Genomic DNA, 22,202 nt, shown 5'->3' with positions numbered 1-22,202 from the left:
AAAACAAATCTTCTCCGAAGCCCAGTCCTGTGTCGGTGAGCCAATTCTGGCAAGGTGAAGGTTGGGCGGGGTGCGGGCGGGGTGCGGGCGACGCGGCTAGCTCCGTTCGCCCACTCACCCGCAAGGCCACGGCGGTCCCCGCCGGTCCCCGCCGGGCGGGGCAAGAAGTAGGTGTGGCCGACGTGCCGAGGGGTCTCGGGAGGATCTGGCGATCACGCGGCGCTGGGCTGCGCGGGCCGCACAGGAGTGCGCCCCGGCGGGTGCCGGACTGGGTACACTGTGCTCCGGCTCCCACTGCGCGCGATGACCGGACGAGTACGTACCGACACCTTTCACGTGGCGGGGAACTGTCTCAAAGTCAAACACTCCCGGGGATTTGCGGCGTGGCAGCCTGTCGCCGGTCCGAGGGGGCGAACGCGAGCCCTATCGCGGGCAGACTCGCTCCCGCTTGCGCTGTTGGCTCCCGAGTCGCCACTCGCAGAGCCTGGAACTCCCAGGCTCTGGCAGGTTTAGAACAGGGTCGAAGCCCCACCGATCTGCCGCCTCGGGAACTTGAGCACACCTCCAGTCATGGATCCCAAAGGCTTGCGCCCCTCTTTCTTCTGGTTGAAACCCCATCTCCCTTGGTGCACGCGCGCACGTGGCTGAAAGAAGTAGGTGGTTGGCTTATTAATGATACTGGTAGGAAAGAACCAGGCTCTGCCTTGAATTCTAGCCCTGGCCGCGTCGGAGTGAAGTCTGAGGAAGAAGCAGCCAGGTATGGCAGAGGGGACTTAGGGGTCAAAAAGTCTTGAGAGGGCTGGCTAACTGGGTTCGATCTTTAGCACAGCATGAAAACTAAACAAATAAAGGCATGCTGTCCATCTACAACTATTAACAAAAAAAAAAAGTCTTGAGAAAGGTCCAGGCCACTGAAGATATCTCAGGATCACCAAGGTCCCAGTTCTGGAGGTTGGGGAGACAAACCCTTCACCCTGTTGGACTGCTCAGGGAGGTGTGAGATTGGGCCAGAGGTGGGCACTGTGCTCCTGAGACCCAAAGCCCTGTCCAGCAGTTGCTCAGTCTTGGGGATAGCATGCCTTACCTCTGACTCTCAGTGGAAGCCTGAGGCCACACAGGGCTTGCAATTGTCTACAAATGTCACACTACATGTGGAATATCTCCAGTTTTCCTTAAGACTTCCTGGTCATCCTTGCTGTGTTCAAATATTGGTGTTTCATTGTCCAAGCATGGCCGGGGGTAGCTCTCCTCTTCAACTTTTGATTCCTGACTTAATTTTTAAAAATCCAATTTCAAAGTCCAGAACTAAGGGAAGCAGTAACCTAGGCAGGCTGAGGGCCAGCCTGACTCCTCCTTGGGATCCAGGGTTCAGGTGTTTGATGGGACCCCTGGGCAGGAGTAGGCTGACACTACCCCCACCTCAGTTAAGGGAAGGAAAATCTTTCTGCCATCTTGGATGAGGTGAAGTGGGGTGGGTGGTCAGGTCCTCACCTTACTCTCATACTATGTCCCAGCCCTGCCATGACTTGCTCCATGAAGGACACACACCAGACTCCCTTGACTGTACCCACAGCTGGTGTGGAGACTTTCCCAAGCAGCTCCCCAAGGAGGACAGACTTTAAGAGGAGTCTTATTGATTTTCATTTCATCCTTCACAAATTCTATATATGTCTTAAGGTGTAGGAATGTATTTGTGCAGTAGTATGTAATTTATAAGTTTAAAATTTATATCTAAATTATATAAGGTAGTTATATAAGATAGAATTTATAATCTGTGTCTTAAATTCTGCCTTCTTCTGAGGAGGGTGTATAATCAGAAAAGTTCGGAGAAGGTTATCTGGAGGGTGGGGCTGAGCCAGCCCTTTCCTCTCTGCTTTGCCTGGTCTTTCTAGCGTCATTTAAATATTCTTCTCTTCTCCTGGTGCCTCCTCTGTGCTCCACTTCATCTCCTAGAAGATGCTGCTACTTTCTTGTCAGCAGTCTGGGCAGAGACTTCTGAGGTCCTTCCTGAGCACCTGTGACTTCAGATCCTCCAACTTCAGATCCTCCGGCTCCTCTCTAAAGCTTTCCTGGTATCCGCAACTCCCAGAGTGCTCTGTAGCCATATTTCATCGTGCCTAAGTCACTGTGTTGCAGCCAGCTGCTTAACTGGACAGCACATCTGTCTAGACCATCAGCCCCTGAGGGTGAGGCCCAGGTATATGGAACCTACATTCCAGATAGGTGTTCAGTGCCACTGTACACATTTCCAAGAAGGTGGACTTGCCCTATCACTGAAGAGGAGATCTTGGGTCCAGTGAGGTTAATCAGTCTTCACAAGGTCGGGGCTGCTGACTCCACTAATCAGCTTGATCCTTCTAATCCATCCCCAGCAGGAGCCTCAGGACAGAGGGCAGCGGTTTGTGAGAACTGGCCAGGGCCACTGTGGTCCCTTGCCTGTGGCCTTCTTCTGCAGCCTCCGTCTGGGGGGATGGGGCAGCTGAACCATGTGCACCACTCTCCTCCTGCTCAGCACCTTGGCTATGCTCTGGCGCCGCCGATTTGCCAACCGGGTCCAACCGTGAGAAACTGATTGGGCTGTGGGTTGGGGTGTGCCTTGGGACGAGGGGGAAGGGTGATGGTGGTGGTGGTGGTTGCTGGCCTGGGCCACAGCCAAACTGAAGGTGGGCAGGGGCTAAAAGTGACCTCCAGCAGGTTGGGCAGGGGATCTGAGAGTCACTCAGAACAGGGGGCTGGGCACAGCTCACAGCTCTTCCTGTCTGCTCTTCCCTCCCACAGAGACTCCAGCAGAGTGGATGGGACTGTTATGGGAAGCAGCAGGGACACAGACCTCCAGTCCTCGGGCAGGTGAAGCAGAAGGGAGTCAAGGGTAAAGGAGGGAGGGTGCTGCCCAAAGAAGCTTTTGCTGTGTGTGCCTGCGGCTGTGAGTGAGTGTGTTTGGGTGCACACGTTCTTGCTCACACTTTAGTAATTCTGGCCTTCACCTTGGTCACCTGTTCCCTATTTCACCAGGTAGCAGTGGGAGCCCCCAGCCCCCTCTTCTGGACCAAACTGCTGCTTTGCTTCTCCCAGTGTTAGTGCTAACTGGGGCAGTGCCCAGGAGCACCTTCAAGGAAGGCGCAGGGAAGTGGGGAGAGGGAGGAGGCTGAAGCCGGTGTAGCTTTGCAGCCTAGCCTTGCCCTTCCCTCCCCCTCTGTCTCCCTCTGCCCCCGCCCACCCGCCTCAGTAGCTCCACAGCCTGAACCTCCAGCAGGATTCGCTGTCCAGTCCCCAATAGAAGGCGCAGAAGGAGCATGACATCATCAGCATTGAGTGCCATTGGTTGGGCAGCCCCTGCGGGCAGGACACTGTCTCCAGTGGCCAGAAAGTTAACTCTTCCCTGGACTGAATCCTTGTGGCCTTTAGGGGGCAAGGTTGTGGGCACTTCTAGACTTTTCCTTCCCTGGATGACCAGTGTCTTTTGATGACAGGGGCTCCTGTGATAAAGAAAACACTAAAAAAAAAAAAAAAAGGTCAACTAGTAACTTAATGTATCTATGTATAAGAGATTATCTGCCTTTGAACCACTCCCCACTCCCACCCCACCCCTGCCCAGCATGCGAGACCTCTCTAAAGAGTGACTTTCTCACTTCTAGTAAAACAAAGGGCACAAAAGATCCTATCAAGTACTTGGGTGCCAGAGCCCACTGGTAGGAGGGTGTCTGCCAGTGATCCTCCATGTATATCAGGTGGCCTGCCAGTGGTCCTCAATGTCTCTGTCTGGACAGGGAGCCTGTTATCTCCTGTCATCTCAGTCATAGGATTCTCCCATATTCGGAGTCAGAAAGCCCATGGGAGGCCCTGACACATATGAGAAATAGCCATTTCTGTAACACCATTCCTGACTCACAGCTAGCTGAGATCATAATGGTGCCTGGTCAATACTGCAGTTAACTGGGCTGATACACATAGAGTGCATCACCAGGTCTCACTTGAAGGAGGCACTCAGATGCTGACTAAGCCTCTTGCTGAGTTTAGGGTGTGAAGTTTTGGGCAGCAGGATTTAAAGTCCTGGCTCCCTTCTTACTACCTAAGAGACTTTGGACAAGTTATATAATCACTTTATTTCTTGTAAACTAGGGTTAATCACACTGGTTGTGAAGTTTTTGTTTCACATAGTCCCTCACTTAGAAGTCTCAGTAATCCCAACACTGGTCAGAGGGTTGGCAGGACATGTTTTAAAAGTCTCTTGTTAATGGTTGAGGAAACTGAGCAAAATCTGAAGAACTTGCTCAAGATTGTCTATCTAATTTGTAACTGATTGGGGACCATCCGGCCCCTGACTTCCAGGCAGTCTGTCTCTTCCACATGAAATGGGCCTGGCCCTCCTGGCAGGCTAGGAAAGGCCAAATCTGAGGACCATCTGGCCTGGCTAGCCTGGTGTATGTGTGACTCAGGCAGAAGGAAGCAGTTGCCTATTAACTCGTTGGGACCTAGTTACCTGGGAAGATCAGACTGACATAGAGGAACCACTTGCTGATGATGGCTGCCGCAAAGGGCTGGCTGGGAGTGGCACAGGGGTGAAGTCCATCTTCTAATTCCACAATCATAAATCCCAAGTTGTTTTTCAGATGCTACTGTCCCTTAATGCTGGGCATGGAAGTAGGAGGAAAAGGGAACCAGAAACATAGGAAGTTCATCCCTTTCGATACTCTGACTCTAGTGCTTTCCTCTGTTCAGGGAGAAGGAGCATCTGAATTAATCCCTCCCCTCATCAGTTGGGGCTCTGCTCCAGGAAGTGGGATCACCTGGCACAGGCAGGTAGGGCAGAGTCCGGAGGTCTGGAGGGCAGAGGGCAGGGCTGGGTTCAAGGAAGAAGAAATATGCAAGGGTGGGCCGTGTGGGAGCACAGCAGGCCGTTTCCAGCTCTGAGGTCCCAGAAGGAGGCTGAGCTCCTTCATTCAAATCCCATCGTGAACCTGTTCCCTTCCAGACATGGGGTAAAAGTTGAAGAGAACTGGCCATGGTTCTGACTCATTTTCTAGGCCGGGGGATGAGGTGGGGGTCATGTTTTCTAAGGGGAAGACCATGCTCTGGGATGTCCACACTGAAATACAAGTCCTGTCTCTAAGTACGGCAGAAAGTGCAGATTGGCTTTGGCTTTTGTTGCAGCTCAAGTCCTGGTTGGGCCCCTAGCCATGAAGGATGCTGCGGGGTCAGAAGCAGCAGCAAGGGAGAGATGGCAGAAGCAGTGATGGAGAAGGTAAGTTCTTGCCTTGAGCCCCTGATGGGGCCTGGCTGTGGGCCTCCTGAGCAAGACCTGATGAGGCTGGCAGAAAGAATGGAGATGCTCCCTGCTCTTGGCTTCCCTTCCTGCTGAGTTCCTGAGCCTCCTCCGAGAACTGTGGAGCCTGAAAAGCCTGAAAAGAGGGAGGCTTGCTGGGGTCTACCAGGTTAATTCTAGGGCAGTCCAACAGCCCAGGCAAGAGGAAGGGACAAGTGGAGATCCACTCTAGAATCAAGGGACGGTTGATAGCTTGTATTCACGCATCAAGGGCTTCCGTTCATTTGCTAATTCAATCCTCACCATAACCCATGGATACTGTTTTCTTTCTTTCCATATTTTTTAAATATTTATTTTTGGTTATAGGTGGACACAATATCTCTATTTTATCTTTATGTGCTGCTGAGGATCGAAACCAGTGCCTCATGCATACTAGGCCAGTGCTCTACCTCTGGGCCACAACCCCAGCCCCTCTTTCCATATTTTATAAATGAGGAAACACACAGGTTAAATAATTTGCCTAACATTGCCTAGATGTTAAAACAGGGGACTCAAGAATCACCTCAAGGCCACAGAACCTATTAGTTCATAGCTGCTTGGCCAAAGCAGGGTTCTTTTGGTCCGGCTGTCTGCCTCTGCCAGCTCAGGAGCTATTCTGTTAATGGACTTGTGGTCTAGGGCTGTGCTGGTGTCAGTCTGTCATGGTGGCACTTACTTCCCATGGCGTCTGCCTCTTCCCAGTCCCCAGAGTTCACCCTGTCATGGGCTGCTCTGCTGAAATGATCAATTAGCAAGGCTGGTTGGCTCCATGGCATGTCTGCCTGCAGCTGGATGGGGGCAGCTACCAGCTTGTCTTCTGAATGTGTTTTCTGTGTGTGTGTGTGTGCGTGCGCGCGCATGTGTTCCAAATAGGCAGTAGCATGTGGGAAGGCAGAAAGCATGATGCTTGTTTTCGTCAATGTGCTGACTGCTCAGTAATGGTGCAGCCTCCTTTGCCCCCAGCTGCTCTGCCATTTCTCCCTCTTTACAGCCCTGCCTGATCCGGAGCAGAGATAAAAGCAGATTTCCGCTTCTGCTCCCAGATCCAGGCGCAGACCCTGCAGGCAGCTGCTCCCAACTGTCTCACAGTCGTTAATCTTCAAAAGCACCCCCCCAACCCAATGCAAGCATCTTCTCCCCAGCTAGTCCCCGACTGCTGGTCCAGAAGCCATGCCTGGCTGAGCCCTGCCCTTGGCTTTCAGGAGGAGGCTTCACATCTAAGGCAAAGGGAAAGGGTGAGAGATGCTGCTGCTGAAAGGGAAGCCACTCTGAGGTGCTAGAGGAGGAGGCTGCTGCCTGCTGGGGCGGCCTGCTGATGCTGCAGGGAGCCTGGCTGGGGTGTGCGCAAGAGGTTCCATGGGAGCCTCTCAAAGTAGGGCAGGCAGGAGCAGAGGAAGGTCACACCAGGGGAAGGAGGCTGCCAGAGCCAGAGTGCCTGTCTGACCCAAGCCTTGAGCTCTGGGCCACCTGTCTCAGCTCCTGTCAGCCTGTCTTTCTTCTGGGAGGCATGAGTCTTTCTGGTGACAGGACTGCCAGGCTGAGGGCCAGAGGGCGCTGTTCCCAGGACCCGTCTGTGTTCCCTGATCTCATCTTTTGCATTCATTCTCTAATCTTTCTGCCATGTTCCTGTCACCTCGTTCTTCCCTGTGCTCTGCCATTTCCACATTGCCTGTCTCTTTCCAGTGGTCTGAAGAATTGTCAAGCCAAGGTCATGGAGTAGCACCAGGGCTGGCTCCAGGCCCAGACATATTCCCACAGGGCAGTACCCCTTTGCAGTACTGTCTATGAGCCTGTGGAGTAGATGGTGGTTCCTCCAAGGATCCATTCCAGATTAAGGGTGGGAAAGAGAGGAAAGGGGCTGCTGGCAGAATGGGCGAGGTGAATGCCTGGGCTTGGAGGTGGGCCTGGCAGCTGGGGTGCCATGTGGGCTGGGAAGGAGGGGCTGTCTCCCCCAGGGAGCAGGCTGGCTTTGGTGGGAGCAGATTGTGTTTACACCTTCCCCGCACACCCAGCCCACGCTCGCCTCTTATTCCCAGGGCCTCTCCCGCCCCTGGCTGTCTGCACAATCTGCACATTTGCAGCTCCTGCTGCAGAAAGTTGCCTCCCTCAGCCTAGGACTCCTCTACAGGAGGCTCCCGGGACCAGGCACTGCTCCTCATACAACTGGCTCCCATCCTAGGCTGAGTGTGAAGCTTGGGTTGAGGCTGGACCTCTTAAATCCTGACCATGATGCTGTCCCCACAGAGGCCAAGTCCCATTCCCTTGAAAAGAGCCTCTGCTTGGAAATGGGAGTAGGAATGTTTAGAGAGGGAGCTCCAAGCAACGAGAGACAGCTGAGGTGAAGAGCCAGGTGCTGGCCCTGACCAAGTAATAAGAAAAGATCTGGGAGCAAGAAGTCCAGATCTGAGCCCCTGGTTCTGAACCTTGACTCTGATGCTCTTCCTCCCTCTGTGGCCTCGGGGAAGGTTACAGCAGGACTCTGTGCCTCAGTTTCCTCATCTATAAGATAAAGATAGTAGTACCTGCCTCTGAGAGTTATTGTGAGGGTTAGTTAGACAATGTGTGTGAAGTGCTTAGCACACTTGTGTTCCATGTACATAAGCTAGTGTGGTTGTGAATTGTAAACCACCACACATGGTAGATTCAGAGCAGTCCGGGTTCCTCCCCTCCTCACCCCATGGCTCTTCCTTCCCTGTCTCTCCACATACGCAGTACTGGGCAATGGGCAAGTTCGAAATGAAATAGAGGAGGGGAGGGTGGAGCACCTAGTAAGCCTGGACCAGAGAGGACCACCTTGTCCTCTGTGCATCCAGAACTGTCTCAACCTCTCTGGGGCTCTGCTTCCCAAATAAATCTCAGATTCTGAGGAAGACAGGAGCTGGTTGCCCTGATGCTTTTCCTTGCTCATCTGAATGCTAATCTCTCTGCTGGTGAGAGCCTGAGTGACAGGGAAAGGCTGCTCTGAGCTGCAGGGTGGCCAAGGGCAGCAGCCAGAGCAGGAGCAGGGAGGTGCTGTTGTCTGCTACTTCTATGGCTGACATTCAGAGTTGCTGCCAGTCTCTCTGGAGATTGGAACATGACCAGAGAACTAATGAGGTGGCATGGAGGAACAAGGAAGTAGGCTGCAGCAGCAGCTGTTACCTGGTGTCACCTGGGGTACAGATGTGGCTTTGGAGGACTACCCACCCATCCCAAATGGTGATGTATGTCTGTGTGAGCAGAACAGCCCTGAGAAGGGCATGCAGCAGGGGTCCTGGCCCAGGACCAGATGGGGAAGGCCTGGTGCCCAATTTGTCACAGGCATGGTGGTATAAGAGCAGTGAACCCCATTGGTCCTACAGGGACCCAGGGCCTCTGCAGGGGCCTCACTGTTAGGAAAAAGCTTAAATCCCTGAATTAGAGGAAAGTAATGCCTCTTTGTGAGCCACAAAACAGGGAGAATGGCAAAGTGGCTTACACTGAGGCTGACATTAATATAATGGTAACGACACTAATAATACTATTAATAATGGCTAACAAGTTTCAAACACTTATTATGTACATACTAGGCACTGTGCCGAGTGCTTTGTTTACAAGCACTGTCTCATTTATGAGGCAGAAACTGCTGCTGTCCTCATTTACCCAAAAAGGAAAATGAAGTTCACAGAACTTGTTCAAGGTCACTTATAGCTAGCATTGAAGCCTGGGGAATCTGATGCCAAAGCTTGGGGCAAGGAGGACCTGAGTCTGGAGCCAGGCTGTGAGGAAATTCCTGTCTGACCTACAAGGGCACACGGGTTGGAGCCATGGGCTTTCCTGGCCGCACCTGGGCAAGCTTGCTGGTGCTGCCAGATTATTCCCACTGCCTTCTTCAGAGGCACAGCAGTCAAGGGCAGATCAGATTTGGGTCCTGCAAAGCTAGGCCTTGCTTGCCAGCTGAGAGGAGCAAAGAGAGCTGGCCTCCAGGTGCCCTTCCAGGAGGAGGCAGTGGCCCCTGGCAGGGATGACAGATAACCACCATCACTCACAGTGACTGCCACTCTGTTGCCTCCTTCAGCCAGGGGCAGGACCTGGGAAGAGGACAGCACTGAAGTCACAGGCCAGCTGGAGAGGAGGGAGCTTGAGGAGGAAGGTTGTTTGGATTTGTGTTTGGGGCAGAGGGTGTGAGGCACAGAGATAGAGGAGGTGTCCTCACCAGAGACAAACTGGAAACAAGTCTTTGTACCTAAGGACCCCAGACCCTCTATGAGACACATGTTCCCTCTGGTGGGGATTAAGACTAGAGGGTGGGGGCTGGGTATGCGTGCCTGGCATGCGTGCGGCCCGGGTTCCATCCTCAGCACCACATACAAACAAAGATGTTGTGTCCGCCAAAACCTGAAAAATAAATATTGAAATTCTCCCTCTCTCTCTTAAAAAGAAAAAGACTAGACAAAACAAAACAAAAGAAGATTTCCTGAGACTCTGAGCCTATGAGCTGGCAGGAGGTGCCAGTCCTGCCCTTGTGTGAACCACACACTTAATATCAGAATATCCAGAAGGAGGAGCTATATGAAATAATCATTAAACTAAATGTATCCATTTGACAGCTTATTTACAAAGCATGGTCAGAGTGTCATGAAATGGGGGTATCAAAGGAATGAAAGAGGCAGTCCCTGCTCTGCCACTTGGACCAGAGACATCCCAGCCTAGGTCGCCTTGTTCTGCTATTTCGGTCCTCCTGCTCATGTGACTTGTGTTGAACCCAGGCGGGCTGGTGCTGAGAGGCAGAGGACTGATGGCCACCTCAGGAAGGGAACCATGCAGTCAAATGAAGGGGATGGAACAGCTGACGGGGGCCCCACAGATTCTCCCCATAGAGAGCAATAATAATGGACAGCATCTGGAAGTGCAGACTTGCTCATGTGACGAATATGGAGTGCCTGTGTGCCAGGAACTTAGATAAGAAGATGAATCAAGACCTCCTGCCACAAACAGCCAGAAAACTGGGCAAAATATAAGAAACAGACATGTGACAACAGGCAGCACCAGACAGTGAACCCACACGCACATTAGCCCCTGCTCAGAGAATTTCCTGACTATGGCTCTGGGACAGGAAACTCAAGTAGGGGACAGGCTAGATCAGAGGTCAAGATGTGTGATATTCATAAGGACATATGCATACATCAATGGAATCCAAAAACAGAAGCAAGAAAGGTGATCCAAAGAAGAAAGAAAGGTCTTTTCAATAGGATACAGAAAGCACTAACCATAAAAGAAAAACCAATTAGTTGGACTTTATAAAAATTAAACTTCTGCTCTTGGAAAGACTGTGAGAAAATATATGCCAAACAAATATTTGCAAACAGACTTGCATCCAGAATATATAAAGAACTTTTACAATTTGATAATAATGACACAATTTTTTTAAATGGGAAAGGGGAAGGTTTTAATGGCCACTACATTATAAAATATTGGCCAATAAACCAAGATCAATAAACATAAGATCAGCATCTAAATCATTAAGAGAATGCAAATCAAAAGCACAATTGAGGGCTGGGAATGTGGCTCAAGCGGTCGTGCTTGCCTGGTATGCGTGCGGCCCGGGTTCAATCCTCAGCACCACATACTAACAAAGATGTTGTGTCCACCGAGAACTAAAAAATGGATATTAAAAAAAAAAAAAAAGCACAATTGAAGGCTGACCACAGGCCAAGATGCGGAGCAACTGTAATCTTACAATATCCTGGGGGAAACAGTGTGGCGGTTTCTTATAAAGTAACCCAAGGGGCTGGGGAGGTGGCTCAAGCGGTAGCGCGCTCGCCTAGCATGCGTGCGGCCCGGGTTCAATCCTCAGCAGCACCATATACCAACAAAGATGTTGTGTCCGCCGAGAACTAAGAAAAAATAAATAAATGTTAAAATTCTCTCTCTCTCTCTGTCCCTCTCTCTCACTCTCTCTTTAAAAAAAAAAAATAAATAAATAAATAAATAAATAAAGTAACCCAAGAGGAATGAAAACTCACATCCACAAACAAATTTTACAAAAATGTTCACATCAAGTTTATTAATAGTAGCTACAGGCTGGAAACAACCCAAATACCCTCCAACATGGAGTGGATAAATTGAGGTATGTTAATAGAATGGACTAATATCAGCAATAATAAGGAAATGAACGACGGATGTAAGCAACAACATGGGTAAATTGAGAAGCCAGACGCAGAAGAATGCCTCTCATATGATTGTATTTATGGAATTCTAAGACAGGCAGAACTAATTGATAGTGACAGAATGCAGAGCACTGGCTGACTCAGGCCAGGGCTGTAAAAGGGTGGCAAATATGCTCTAAATCTTGATTGCGGCTGTGGTTACATGGATGCATGCTTATTGGACTTTAACGTACACTTTGAACAGATGCATTTCATTATGTGTACGTTATGCCTCAATAAAGATGACTTAGTTAAACACAAAACAAGAATGAAGACCAGATTCTTGTCTTGCCTACGGTCTAGTAGAAATGCCAGACATGAAAACAAACAATCATCAATGGCAGGGTCAGTGTTAGAGGAAGTACACCCCAACAGGAACTGCCCTGTTCAAGGTGAGCTGCCTCACCTTGTGCAGGCCTGTGCCAGTGCTCTGGATGCAGTCTTAAAACAGCCTTAAGGTTCGGATGATCATCCCCGTCACATTATATGGGAGAAAAGAGACTTAGAGACAGATAAAATAATGTGTCCAAGGCCACTCAGCTAGAATTATCGAGCTGGGACTTTCCTCCAGGTTGGCCTGATTGCAGAGTCTGTACTCAACCACCTGTGACAAGAAAGGTATCACCACGAGGAAGCAGCTTGGGGATTGCTGCAGCATCGCAGCCACGACTATGCAGAGGAGGAATTGAAGTCTGAGTTGGAATCTACCACACAGAGAAGAGGATGAGGGGAAAGGCATTTCAAGGTGAAGGGAACAAACTTCACCATCAGCAAAGGTTATGCAAAAGTTGTGAAAAGGCAGAGGTTTCCGGGAATGGAGAGACATGTCCAGAGAACAGCACATGAGATCCGGAGAATAATAATAATATTAATAATTAAGAATAAATTCTTCAAATTTATTTTTATTTTTTTAAATCCATTTTTAAAGTAACACATTTATTAAAGGCAATGGCTGTGCAGAGCAGGCAGGTGAAATGAACTACTTTTCTTTCTGAACTGTTCATGAACACAAAGAAATAATCCACAAATCCAAGGTTGTCTATTCTCAATAAATGGGGCACATGTTGTTATATTTCTCTTCCTCCAGAAACTTAAAGCTACATTCAATGTTACAGGATTTTTGCTGAGCAGGATTTGTGGCAATATTTCATGGTTCTTGGGAAAAAAATCCTCTGTTTTTATGATGGGCTTTCTAAGTGGATAAATTGAAATCACTGCAGTTAGGCAAAAAAATTCCATTGTCATAGCATAATTTTTTTTAGGAAACATAGCCTGGTGGTTGTTAGTCAGCTTTACTATAACAAAATACTTGAGATAGTTAACTTATAAGAGAAAAGCAGCTGGAAGTAGTTCAGTGGTAGGGCACTGACCTCTCATTTACAAGGTCCTGGGTTCAAACCCCAGCCACACACACACACACACACACACACACACACACACACACACACACAATTTTATTTTGGTATGTGGCTCTGGAAGATCTAGTCCAAGATCAGGAGCACCCTTTGCTTTGGAATTCTAGGGACAGGCAAAACTTAATTAATGCAGCACCTTATGGAGGTGCAAGGTGAAGCAAACTGCTTGAGCCACGAAGCAAAGAGAAAGGGGAAGAGGCTTGGGTCCCACAATTGCTTTCATGAGCAGGCCCCCAGGGACTTCAGGACCTCCCACAAGGTCCCACATCCTAAGGTCCCACCACCTCCCAACAGAGCCACCTCAGGACCCAGCCTTAACATATGGGCCTTTGGGGGATATTCAGCTTGCAAACCATAGTAGTGATTGAGACCATCAGCTTTTGGTCAGATTGTGTTCAGATCTCAATGCTTTCACTTAAAAATTCCTTTAACCGTTTTGCACTTTGGCTTCCTCAGCTGCAAAGTGGTGAGGGGGTAGTGACAGGCTGTGCGAGACTCAAATAAGACAGCATATGAAAGGTGCCACGCATCCCTGGCACAGAGTAAACACCTCACGTATGTGAGCTATTGCTGCTTCAGGACGGCAACTTGCACATGTCAAATTGTTTTATGTATTTTGTCATGATCCACTCTTCCAGGGAACTATCATTGTATATATAAAGAAGATATGGGAAATATCAATATCATTTAGGATGATTTTGACTCTAACAGATACCCAACTTAAAATGACTTAAACAAAATTTTCTTTTAAAATCTCACATTCTGAATTTCACCAAATCTAAGATGTAATTGCTCAGAAGACACATCCTACATTCAGAAGTATTAAAATGTAAAAATGTGTCTCTGAATCAAAACAGGAGATCTGAAGGTCAGGGGTTTAAGGACTGTCTATTTCAGCAGTTCAATGGCATCTTTCCATTCTGCCTTCACAGGCCTTTGACTCTTACTTTGAAGAAGCCTCATGGATGCAAGATGTCTGCAGAAATACTCAGCATCACATCTTTACTATGTCCCAAAGCCAGAAGAGAAGCTACTGTTTTTAAAAGCAATACTTTCCCAACTTGACCAGAATTGCACTGCAATTGATGGAGGAAGAACAGCTTCCAGACGGCTCCTGATAGTGCCCGTGTCCAGGTGTACTTCCTATGAAATTGCCAGTGCAACTGCTCCAAGTGTAAGCAGCCATCTGTTTGGGATTCCACCTATCCTCCTTGATGTTCTTATTCATAAAATTAAAGATTCCTTTCCTGATTAAGAAGTCAATCTTGATGTTGTAAAGACTCTGTTTTTTATTACTGTGGGTTTCCGATACCTCATCTTAAATCCCATCAGTGTCACCATAGCACAGCAGGCCAGCTGACTAGATTTTCCCTTTGCGTTCAGAGCTTCAACAGCACTGGGGACTCCTGCCCTGTTCAGCGTGTCTACTTGATCTACTTCTGTCACTTGTCACCAGACTGCATCTCTTTCCATGCCAATAAATATAGATCTACCCTAGTCTGGTATAATGGCTATATAACAATTCCACTGACTATAAAACTCAAATGTACCAGATCTCACCAGCAAAGAGTGCAAATGAGATCACAGTAGCATTAACACTCCAGTCTCAGCAGCTCTGCCCTTGGCTGCTCATTCAGGGATTCTGATGCTGTCTTTGAAGTTTCCCCAGTTATTCCCGCACTGCCTATAAAGTTGTGCCTCACACACGCTCAGGCACCAGGGCTCTTGTATTTTGCTCCAGCCTCTTAGTTACTGTCTGTGCCATTTGGTTTTGAGCCTGCTGCTGTTCCACTAAGCACAACTGTGCTCTGCAGGAGAAGCTGCGCCCTCTCAGGTGTGAAAGCTACACATTGACCTTTGGCAGAGTGAAGTGCTTTCAAGACCAGTCCTCACTGCATACTGAGTGGCAACTAGCCTGGGGACAAAGACAGCCCTGCCAGAGCCCAGAGCCTCTGTCTTTCACAACTAGTTCCTGTGGATTCTCATTCTCACACTTTGTGCCACCAAGTGGCTCAAAACAATAAAGCAGGTGTCCAGCATCCTCTTTTCAACATTTTGATTTGTCCCCCAACCATTCCTGCAAACACAAACAAATTTTTCTTCTCTTCCCTTTGGCTCCCAAATGAAAAGTTCTTATATGTTAGATCAACACATTCATGGTGCAGAATAGCTGGGACTTTTTTTTTTTTTTTTTTTAAAGAGAGAGTGAGAGAGGAGAGAGAGAATTTTTTTAATATTTATTTTTTAGTTGGCGGACACAACATCTTTGTTGGTATGTAGTGCTGAGGATCAAACCCGGACCGCATGCATGCTAGGCGAGCGCGCTACCGCTTGAGCCATATCCTCAGCCCCACAGCTGGGACTCTTGACTCTTCCAGTTAGTAGTGTGAATTTTGGGCAAGTTACCTCATGCTTCTGTTTCCTCATCTGTACAACAGGATAGTGAGAAGTATTTCACAGTGCAACTGTAAGGATTAAATGAGTTAGTATACATAAAGACCTTGATGTAGTGAATGCATCCAGTAAACACTATGAAGTTTCAAAACTACCAGTATTGGGGCTAGGGATGTGGCTCAAGTTGTAGTGTGCATGCCTGCCTGGCATGAGCGCAGGGCTGGGTTCGATCCTCAGCACCACATACAAATAAAAGATGTGTGTCTGCCGAAAACTAAACAATAAATATTAAAAATTCTCTCTCTTTAAAAAAAAAAACAACTACCATTATTGCCTGAGGCAGATCACTTGACCACTAGTTTCACAAGCAGCTTTTGGCAAAAACGATTCTCCCTGCAAGTTTCACATGAAAGGAACTTAGTTTGCAGGGAGAGAACACATTCTTCCTTTCAGTAATAAACAAAATAATTTGTCTTCAAGGGTAAGATGGAGAAACCAAAAGGCCAAAATTTCTGCAGGATGAGTTAAAAATCATTGTTTGTTAGTATGAGCAAGAGCAACTGAACACTATATTCAGTATTATGAGGAAATTAAAAAAGAAAAAAAAAAAAGATTAGCCAGGCGAGGTAACACACACCTGTAATTTCAGCAATTTGGGAGGCTGAGATGGGAAGATTGCAAGTTCCAGGCCAGCCTCAGCAATTTAAGGAGAGGCTCAGCAACTTAGACATTGTCTCAAACAACTAGAAGGAGGAGGAGGATGTGAAAGAGGAGAAAGAGAATGATGAAGATGATGACTAGGGATGTAGCTCAGTGGTAAAGCACCCCTGGGTTCAATTCGCAGTACCGCTGCCCACCCCCACCGCCTGAAAAAAAAATTAAAAAAAAATTAAAAGATACTTCTCCCTCCATTTAAGAACTTAGAATCAAATAACAGAGGTAGACAAATACATACTGTAATTTGAAAATTACCACCTACAGAACAAAATAGTCAAGGCTAAATGCTATAGAGATGATTGCTAACAGGTCCATAAGAACGGGATGAGGAAAATGCATAAAGATTTCTGGGGTCTTGCAAATTCCAACTCATTTCCAAATAGGCATAAATTCTGGCCCTAACTCCAGGGCTCCGTCTGCCCTAGTCAAACATGAAACCGCGTGCCAGGCGCAGAGGGCCCCGACTCAGGAGGCTGAGGCAGAAGGATCGCTAGTTCGAGGGCAGCCTGGACAACTTAGCAAGCCCCTGTTCCAAAATTTAGAAAAACCCAGGGTGCTTGACTGAAAAGGACACCAGACCAGAGGGTGTTACGACGTTGTGCCCTTTTCATAGTAATCTGAGGCTTTCCGTCTCCCCTCGCGGAGTCCAGGCCATCCCCCGCGCCAGGCCTCGCCCCACGGACCACCCTAAACGCGCCCCCTCCGCCCCACGACACAGTCCGCGGCGCCAGGAGAAATGCAATGCGGCCGGGCCTCGTCGTCCTTCTCGGTCCTGCCCTCGAACTTGCGGCGCCTCCCCGGCCTCGGCCCGGGACCGCTAGCGCACAGCACAGCTCAGCAACCTCCACCTTTGCCACCCGACCGCGGGGCCCGCCAAGGACCAGGCTTCCCAGCCCGCGCCCTCTGCTGCCCCTCGTGGCGGCCTCCGTCTTACCGCGGCTCGGTCGGCGACGCGAAAACGACATTTCCCATCCGCCTCCCTTAATCTCGCGAGAGCTCCGGGCCGACCGCCGGGGAGAGTTGCGCGCAGGCGCGGTCTCGCGTTCTTTCCGCGATCGGCCGCGTGTCTGGGAAGCATGGGGCCACGGTGGGGTGCAGCACCTCTGAGCAGCCTTACAGGCCTTGGGTGATGGTAAGGTTGCGGAGGTGGGAAAACGGGGCTTTCTTCAACTCGGGGGTAGCACTGAGAGGCGAAGTGGAGACCGTCAGCCCGGCCTCCCTCTCACAGAGTGGTGGTAGGGTTGAGGTTCTGTACGAGGAAATGCCTCCCAAACGGCGAGAAATTGGGAAAGAAGAGAGCTGAACCCCGTTTTTGGCGTCGCAGGGTTCCTCCTGGGAGAGGGAGGTCCTTGCAGTTTGCGCGACCCCGTGCGTCCACCTTCGTGCTGAGCACGCGCGCCCGGGGCCCTGGGCCTGTCGGGCTCGCTGTCCACCTGTGGACAGGTTAGGCCCGGGGGCAGGCTAGGCGCGTGGCGCTGCAGCATTCGGCCTCGGGAGTGTGAGCGCGGGAATGCACCCTTGGCCCGAGAGCCTTGGGAACACCCAGGCAGTCGTTTTTATTTACTGATGGTAGTGAAAGGGATTGTAGACTTTGGAAGTCTGGTAATACTATTTTTTTCTTACCAATACCAGGGATTGAACCCAGAGGGATTTACTATTGAGCTACATTATTCTAGCTTTTTTTTATTCACTCGTTTTAAAATTTTGAGACGGGATCTTGCCAAGTCGCAGAAACTGACCCGAATTTGCCATCCTACTGCCTTAACACCGCCCCACCCGCCTCCTTCGCTGGGATTAGGGTTGTGCGCCATCGCGCCTGGCTGGAAATGTAGTTTTGATAACGAAACTTTGTTTCCGTTTCTGAAAGCCTTTCTCTAGCTTCTGGGGAGATGAGAAGCAGAGCTGCAGGTTGCAGTTTAAAAGTAACGGAACCGCAAAATGAGAAAAGATGGATGCAAGCAGGACCTGGGGGTGATCACCAGAAAGCAGAGATGGCGTGATGTCCCGGCACATCCACCTCATAAGTTGTTCGAAGTTAAGTTGAACTGTGAGTACAGGGTGATTAAAGTCCCTTTACAGTAGAAATGGGGAGGGTCTGTGCCACTGTAATATGAGGCCACTAGGTGTCACTGTTTGAAGGCAACATGGATGGCATTGTGTATGGGGATGAAACAGACTTGGAAAATAAGTTTTGGTTGCTGGGATTTAGGAATCTGTTACTGGTTGAGCTGAGGAGGACATAAGTTATCGCTGGCTGAAGTGACATCTTTTGTGAAGAGTTCTGACTTAACTGAGGCTCAGCTTTTTGAAAATAAATGCCTGAAGGTAGTTTCTGTTAGAATGAACTATGACATCCTTATTTCTCTTTTAGATCCATGGTATTGGCTGTGGACTTGTGAAACCCATCATCTTAAAATATTGACCTTAAGAATTTTTGTGATGAAATTTCTGTAAATGGTAAGATTTTAGCTCTGATAGAATTGCACAGGTTATGGTCCCCTTTAAGTACTTACTGGTCTTTTGGATTTGGGGATGTAGGAGTCTTCCAGGATTGTAGTTGCCCAGTCAAGGGAAATAGTATGAAATTCTTTCTGCTTGATGTTGATTATTATTATTAATTTTTTTCTTTGCCTAAAATTCTCAGAAATGGTATTTGTATTAACAACCTGTATGAGGTAGACCCCTCCATAACACAATCTGCTGCTGTGTAAATAAACAGGCTTAGGGAGTTCTGTCCAAAGTTAAAAACCATTTCATTTATTTATATGTGGTGCTGAGAATTGAACCCAGTGTCTCACACGTGCTAGCAAGCGCTCTACCACTGAGCTAAAACCCCAGCCCCATAACTATTTTTTGAGTTAGTTGTACCTTTAACTCTCAACTGAGGATGGAGGGTACACCAGGTGTCTGGTGGATGCTGCTAACTATCCTACAAAGCATAGACAGCACCTATAAGAACTTCCACCTGAAATGTCAGTAGAGTTAAGATTGAGAAACTGTTAGATTAACTAGAGGTCTGGGCTCCAGTCTTGGCTTGATACCAATAAAAGCACTATGGCGCTTCTTTTAAAACTGGGTTAATGGTTTTCAAACCTGGTTGTATGTCAAAACCACCTACATAGTGTTAGAATGTACACATTTCTGGGCCCATCATCAGCCATGGATGAGAATGACTCTAGAGGGTGTCCCAAGAGTCATATGTAGCCAGTCCCAGAGCAGGTGTGTAGGAACAGTTAGATGCTTTGATCTGCTTTGAGCTCAAGGATTTTATTACAGCAAGATTATAGTGATGGCTATTTTTAAGTAGCTTGTGGGGCAGATGTCTAATCCTCTATCTTAAAAAACTGAAAGCCACATGTTTGCTCTGCAGGATAGTTTTGTACATGCAGATGGATGAAGGAGAAATGACCTTGTGTAGTATCTCATGGCAGTAGGTGCTGTTTATGCAACTGGTCCTCAATAGGCTAGTTGAAAGGATGAGTGATCTGCACCAACTAAGCATTTTACTGATGTCCTAGAGAGACAATTGAATGTTGCCTCTTGTTCAGCTGTGAAGCACTCTGCTTAAGTCTTTTTATAAGGCTAGGAGTTGTCATTGAGCCAGGTCTGGGACACTGGCTGCATCCAGACACCAAATACTAAAAATTTTTGCCATGGAAGGAAAGCATACTCTAATAAAATGGACAAAATTGATGGATAGTTCTCATGAGGGAAGTAAAGCACGACTTTAATAAGAAATCATTGACGTGTGCTCTGGTGGGCAGTACTGTGGGCTAGCAGATTGGTGAGCTGAGTTCATGATGATGTCAAGTTATCCCTGTCTGAAGGCAAGGAAAGGCCTTTCTGTGTGGAATGTGGATATCTGAAACTCAGCTTTGCAAGTTTGCTTTATGAGAAGTTCATGATTTTTTAAAGAGAACTACTTTAGAGGTACTGTTTATATCTTCAGTAGTTTTCTTTTTCTTCTTTTTTCATTTTTTCCAATTTCTCTTCCTCACCAGGTGCAGTCTCTGCTTCAGTTGGAAAAGGACCCTCTAGCAGCCACACTGTGGCAGGTACCATGGACCTGAACCTCAAGTGGAATCTCTCATGTAAGCAGAGAAGTCCTGCTGCACATGCTTGGGTGAAGGGTTAGCTCTTTTTGTCTCCCCTGCCTTGGACTTGGGAAGGTGCTAAGTAGCAGGGAGTCTTTAACATATTTTTGTTTTCATTGCTAGGTGTCTACTCAGCGAGGTTACTAACTGTAAACTGCTTTACCAGAAGGCAAGTAAAACAGTTCTTCTCCTGTTTGTAAATTGTTTATCTTATGTGTTCCTAAGAAGCCTCACAAGCCTATGATGGTTAGTTATCCCTGTCTGAAAATCTCAATTGAGGGAAAATAATCTATTCTGAGGCTTAAGGTGTGGCTCCATGTTCCAGTAGTAGTTCAGGCTTTACAAGGATCAAATCAAGTGGACAGTGCAGGGTGTTGTGTGTGCCCTGCTGAGACTCCAGTCTACAGATCAGATGTTCAGACTAAAGGTCTAGTTGCCCTGTTAATGTCTGTCCCTTTCAGTGATAGCTCTGAAGGCACAGGCTCTGTGAGACTACAGAAATGGGCAAGGACTTACTGTGAAGGAGAAGAGTGCCTACCACATATTTCAAGGAAATGAATGTGCCCTTTGAAACTGAAACTGGAATGTAAAATATATGCCAGCTTGTGGCAGTGAGAATGCTTAATTACTGATCTTGCCTCTGTAGCAGTGTCCTGACATTTAGGAAAGAAGAGTGCCATGGCCCTGGCAGAACTGTTGGTTTCCTGTGCTTTGTTAACACCACCAGGGAGCCCTTCTTCCTGTAGCTGAGATTCTGTCTGGATGGCATGGCTGGCACTGGGCCACTGCTTGGGCAGCAGAGGTTGGCATATGAGCAAGAAGAAAGCAAAGTGGAACTGTGGGGGTGATTCTTTGTTTCCTTTTAAATGCCAGGCTTGAAGTGGACCCAGATTTTCTCTTCTGTTGAAACTAGAGAGCTGATCTTTAAGGTCACATTTTTGTTTAGTTACCAGAGCAGTCTTGATTGGGGTGAGATTTAACAAGCCTGAAAACTGGCCCCAGCTGCTTACCGCCTGCCAAGTAAAGCAAAGTGAAGGAGTGGGTCAGCAGGTGGGAAGATCCACATTGTTATCATCTGCTTCCAGGGGGCTCAGCCAACCTGGGTAAACCTTGAGATTCAGAGGGAGTTGGATGCAAATATCCCTGCTGTTTAGTGGGAGTCTTTTTTGGCCACCCTCTTTAGATACTGGCTCCTTAAAATGAGTCCTTTAGAATCTCACCAGCCTGCTCCCCCAGTATACATATGCCCAATACATAATGGCTAGAACAAATCCTCTTAGACTGTTTGCCTTTTGCTTTTAATGTTTGGTTGTGACGCACTTAGTTGGCTGATTACTGGAAATTGTTCTGTTTTACAGGTCATCTCCCGGTGGTGCCAGACGGGATCTACACAGCCCTGCTTCTGCTAATGCCTGAGTTAATCCCACCCAACTAGAATCATAAGAATTTTTTTGGATTTCATCCTCAAAAATAGCCAAGGAATTTGAGTGACTGAGATCATGACCATCACCACTTTTAGCAGCTAGTGAAGTTGGGGTATAACTAAAAATATCTGAACTTCAGTTTAGGTGGTCTGAGTATAGTCTCATGTATAGATGGGACTTCGGTGGTTGCAAACTGAAATTGTTAATGTGCATACATTGTTGTAGGAAGCTAAGGGAAACAATGCTTTTCCTCAAAAAGCATTTCTCAGTGGATTTCCTGTGAAGTCATTGTTTTATTTAAACTTTTGAAGCACAATTAAAGGTTCTGTTTTGTTGTATTTTTTATTCACTAGCAATGTGGATTTCAGATTGAGACACAAAGTAAGAACATTATTTGTTCTATGATTCAAGAGAACATTCTTAGGAGTTTCACAGAATAAGAATTTGATCTTTTTTTTTCTATATTTGTACCTGCTAAAGTGATGATATACTGCATGTATTGCTACCTACAAACATTGCTTTCTTTTACCTTAAATCTAATAAAGCACTGATAAAGGTACTACTGGCATCTAGAGGGTCAGTGGGCACGGGGAAAGTACTATAATCTTGGGTGTCAGGGCAGTGCTAGGTTACCAAGCTAATCAGATTAGTGGTAGTGATCATCACTAGGTCACTGTAAGACACCAGAA

The 22,202-nt window shown here is 47.8% G+C and overlaps 1 protein-coding gene and 3 non-coding genes across 15 annotated transcripts; all 4 read left to right on the top strand.

The window, feature by feature from the left end:
* Positions 1-97: 97 nt before the first annotated feature.
* On the top strand, positions 98-21,851 carry Prcd (photoreceptor disc component). 12 transcript variants are annotated; one of them, XR_013435906.1, is made up of 9 exons: positions 98-757; positions 2,373-2,579; positions 2,779-2,847; positions 4,720-4,800; positions 5,152-5,242; positions 17,863-18,042; positions 18,367-18,452; positions 19,997-20,086; positions 20,213-21,851. XR_013435906.1 is itself a non-coding variant. In XM_078041620.1 (5 exons), the coding sequence occupies exons 2-5, from the start codon at positions 2,487-2,489 to the stop codon at positions 10,042-10,044; spliced, it is 249 nt and encodes an 82-aa protein (XP_077897746.1). In that variant the 5' UTR covers positions 665-2,197; positions 2,373-2,486; the 3' UTR covers positions 10,045-11,189. The 12 variants fall into 12 exon arrangements, 1 of the variants encoding a protein (XP_077897746.1); XR_013435900.1 differs by lacking the exon at positions 4,720-4,800 and adding an exon at positions 13,817-17,127 and having other exon boundaries at positions 665-2,186; positions 2,376-2,560; XR_013435899.1 differs by lacking the exon at positions 4,720-4,800 and adding an exon at positions 13,817-17,127 and having other exon boundaries at positions 665-2,186; positions 2,373-2,560.
* LOC120884625 (small nucleolar RNA R38) lies at positions 18,219-18,296 on the top strand. Its single transcript, XR_005727047.1, has one exon. It is a non-coding gene; the product is annotated as a small nucleolar RNA R38 (small nucleolar RNA).
* On the top strand, positions 19,785-19,868 carry LOC120884623 (small nucleolar RNA R38). The gene has a single exon (XR_005727045.1). It is a non-coding gene; the product is annotated as a small nucleolar RNA R38 (small nucleolar RNA).
* On the top strand, positions 20,322-20,394 carry LOC120884622 (small nucleolar RNA R38). Its single transcript, XR_005727043.1, has one exon. It is a non-coding gene; the product is annotated as a small nucleolar RNA R38 (small nucleolar RNA).
* Positions 21,852-22,202: the final 351 nt, after the last annotated feature.

Source organism: Ictidomys tridecemlineatus, chromosome 3 (assembly GCF_052094955.1).
Source record: "Ictidomys tridecemlineatus isolate mIctTri1 chromosome 3, mIctTri1.hap1, whole genome shotgun sequence".
NCBI lineage: Eukaryota > Metazoa > Chordata > Mammalia > Rodentia > Sciuridae > Ictidomys > Ictidomys tridecemlineatus.
Note: the sequence above shows the minus strand (reverse complement) of the source record. Positions and strands in the feature narration are given on the sequence as shown.

What these genes read in the sequence shown, in the direction of transcription:
- Prcd (XM_078041620.1), top strand. Translation starts at nt 2,487, where the DNA reads ATGTGCACCACTCTCCTCCTGCTCAGCACCTTGGCTATGCTCTGGCGC. An exon ending in TTTGCCAACCGGGTCCAACC is followed by an intron (nt 2,561 to 2,778) that starts GTGAGAAACTGA and finishes TCCCTCCCACAG; the next exon opens with AGACTCCAGCAGAGTGGATG. An exon ending in GACCTCCAGTCCTCGGGCAG is followed by an intron (nt 2,848 to 5,151) that starts GTGAAGCAGAAG and finishes CTTTTGTTGCAG; the next exon opens with CTCAAGTCCTGGTTGGGCCC.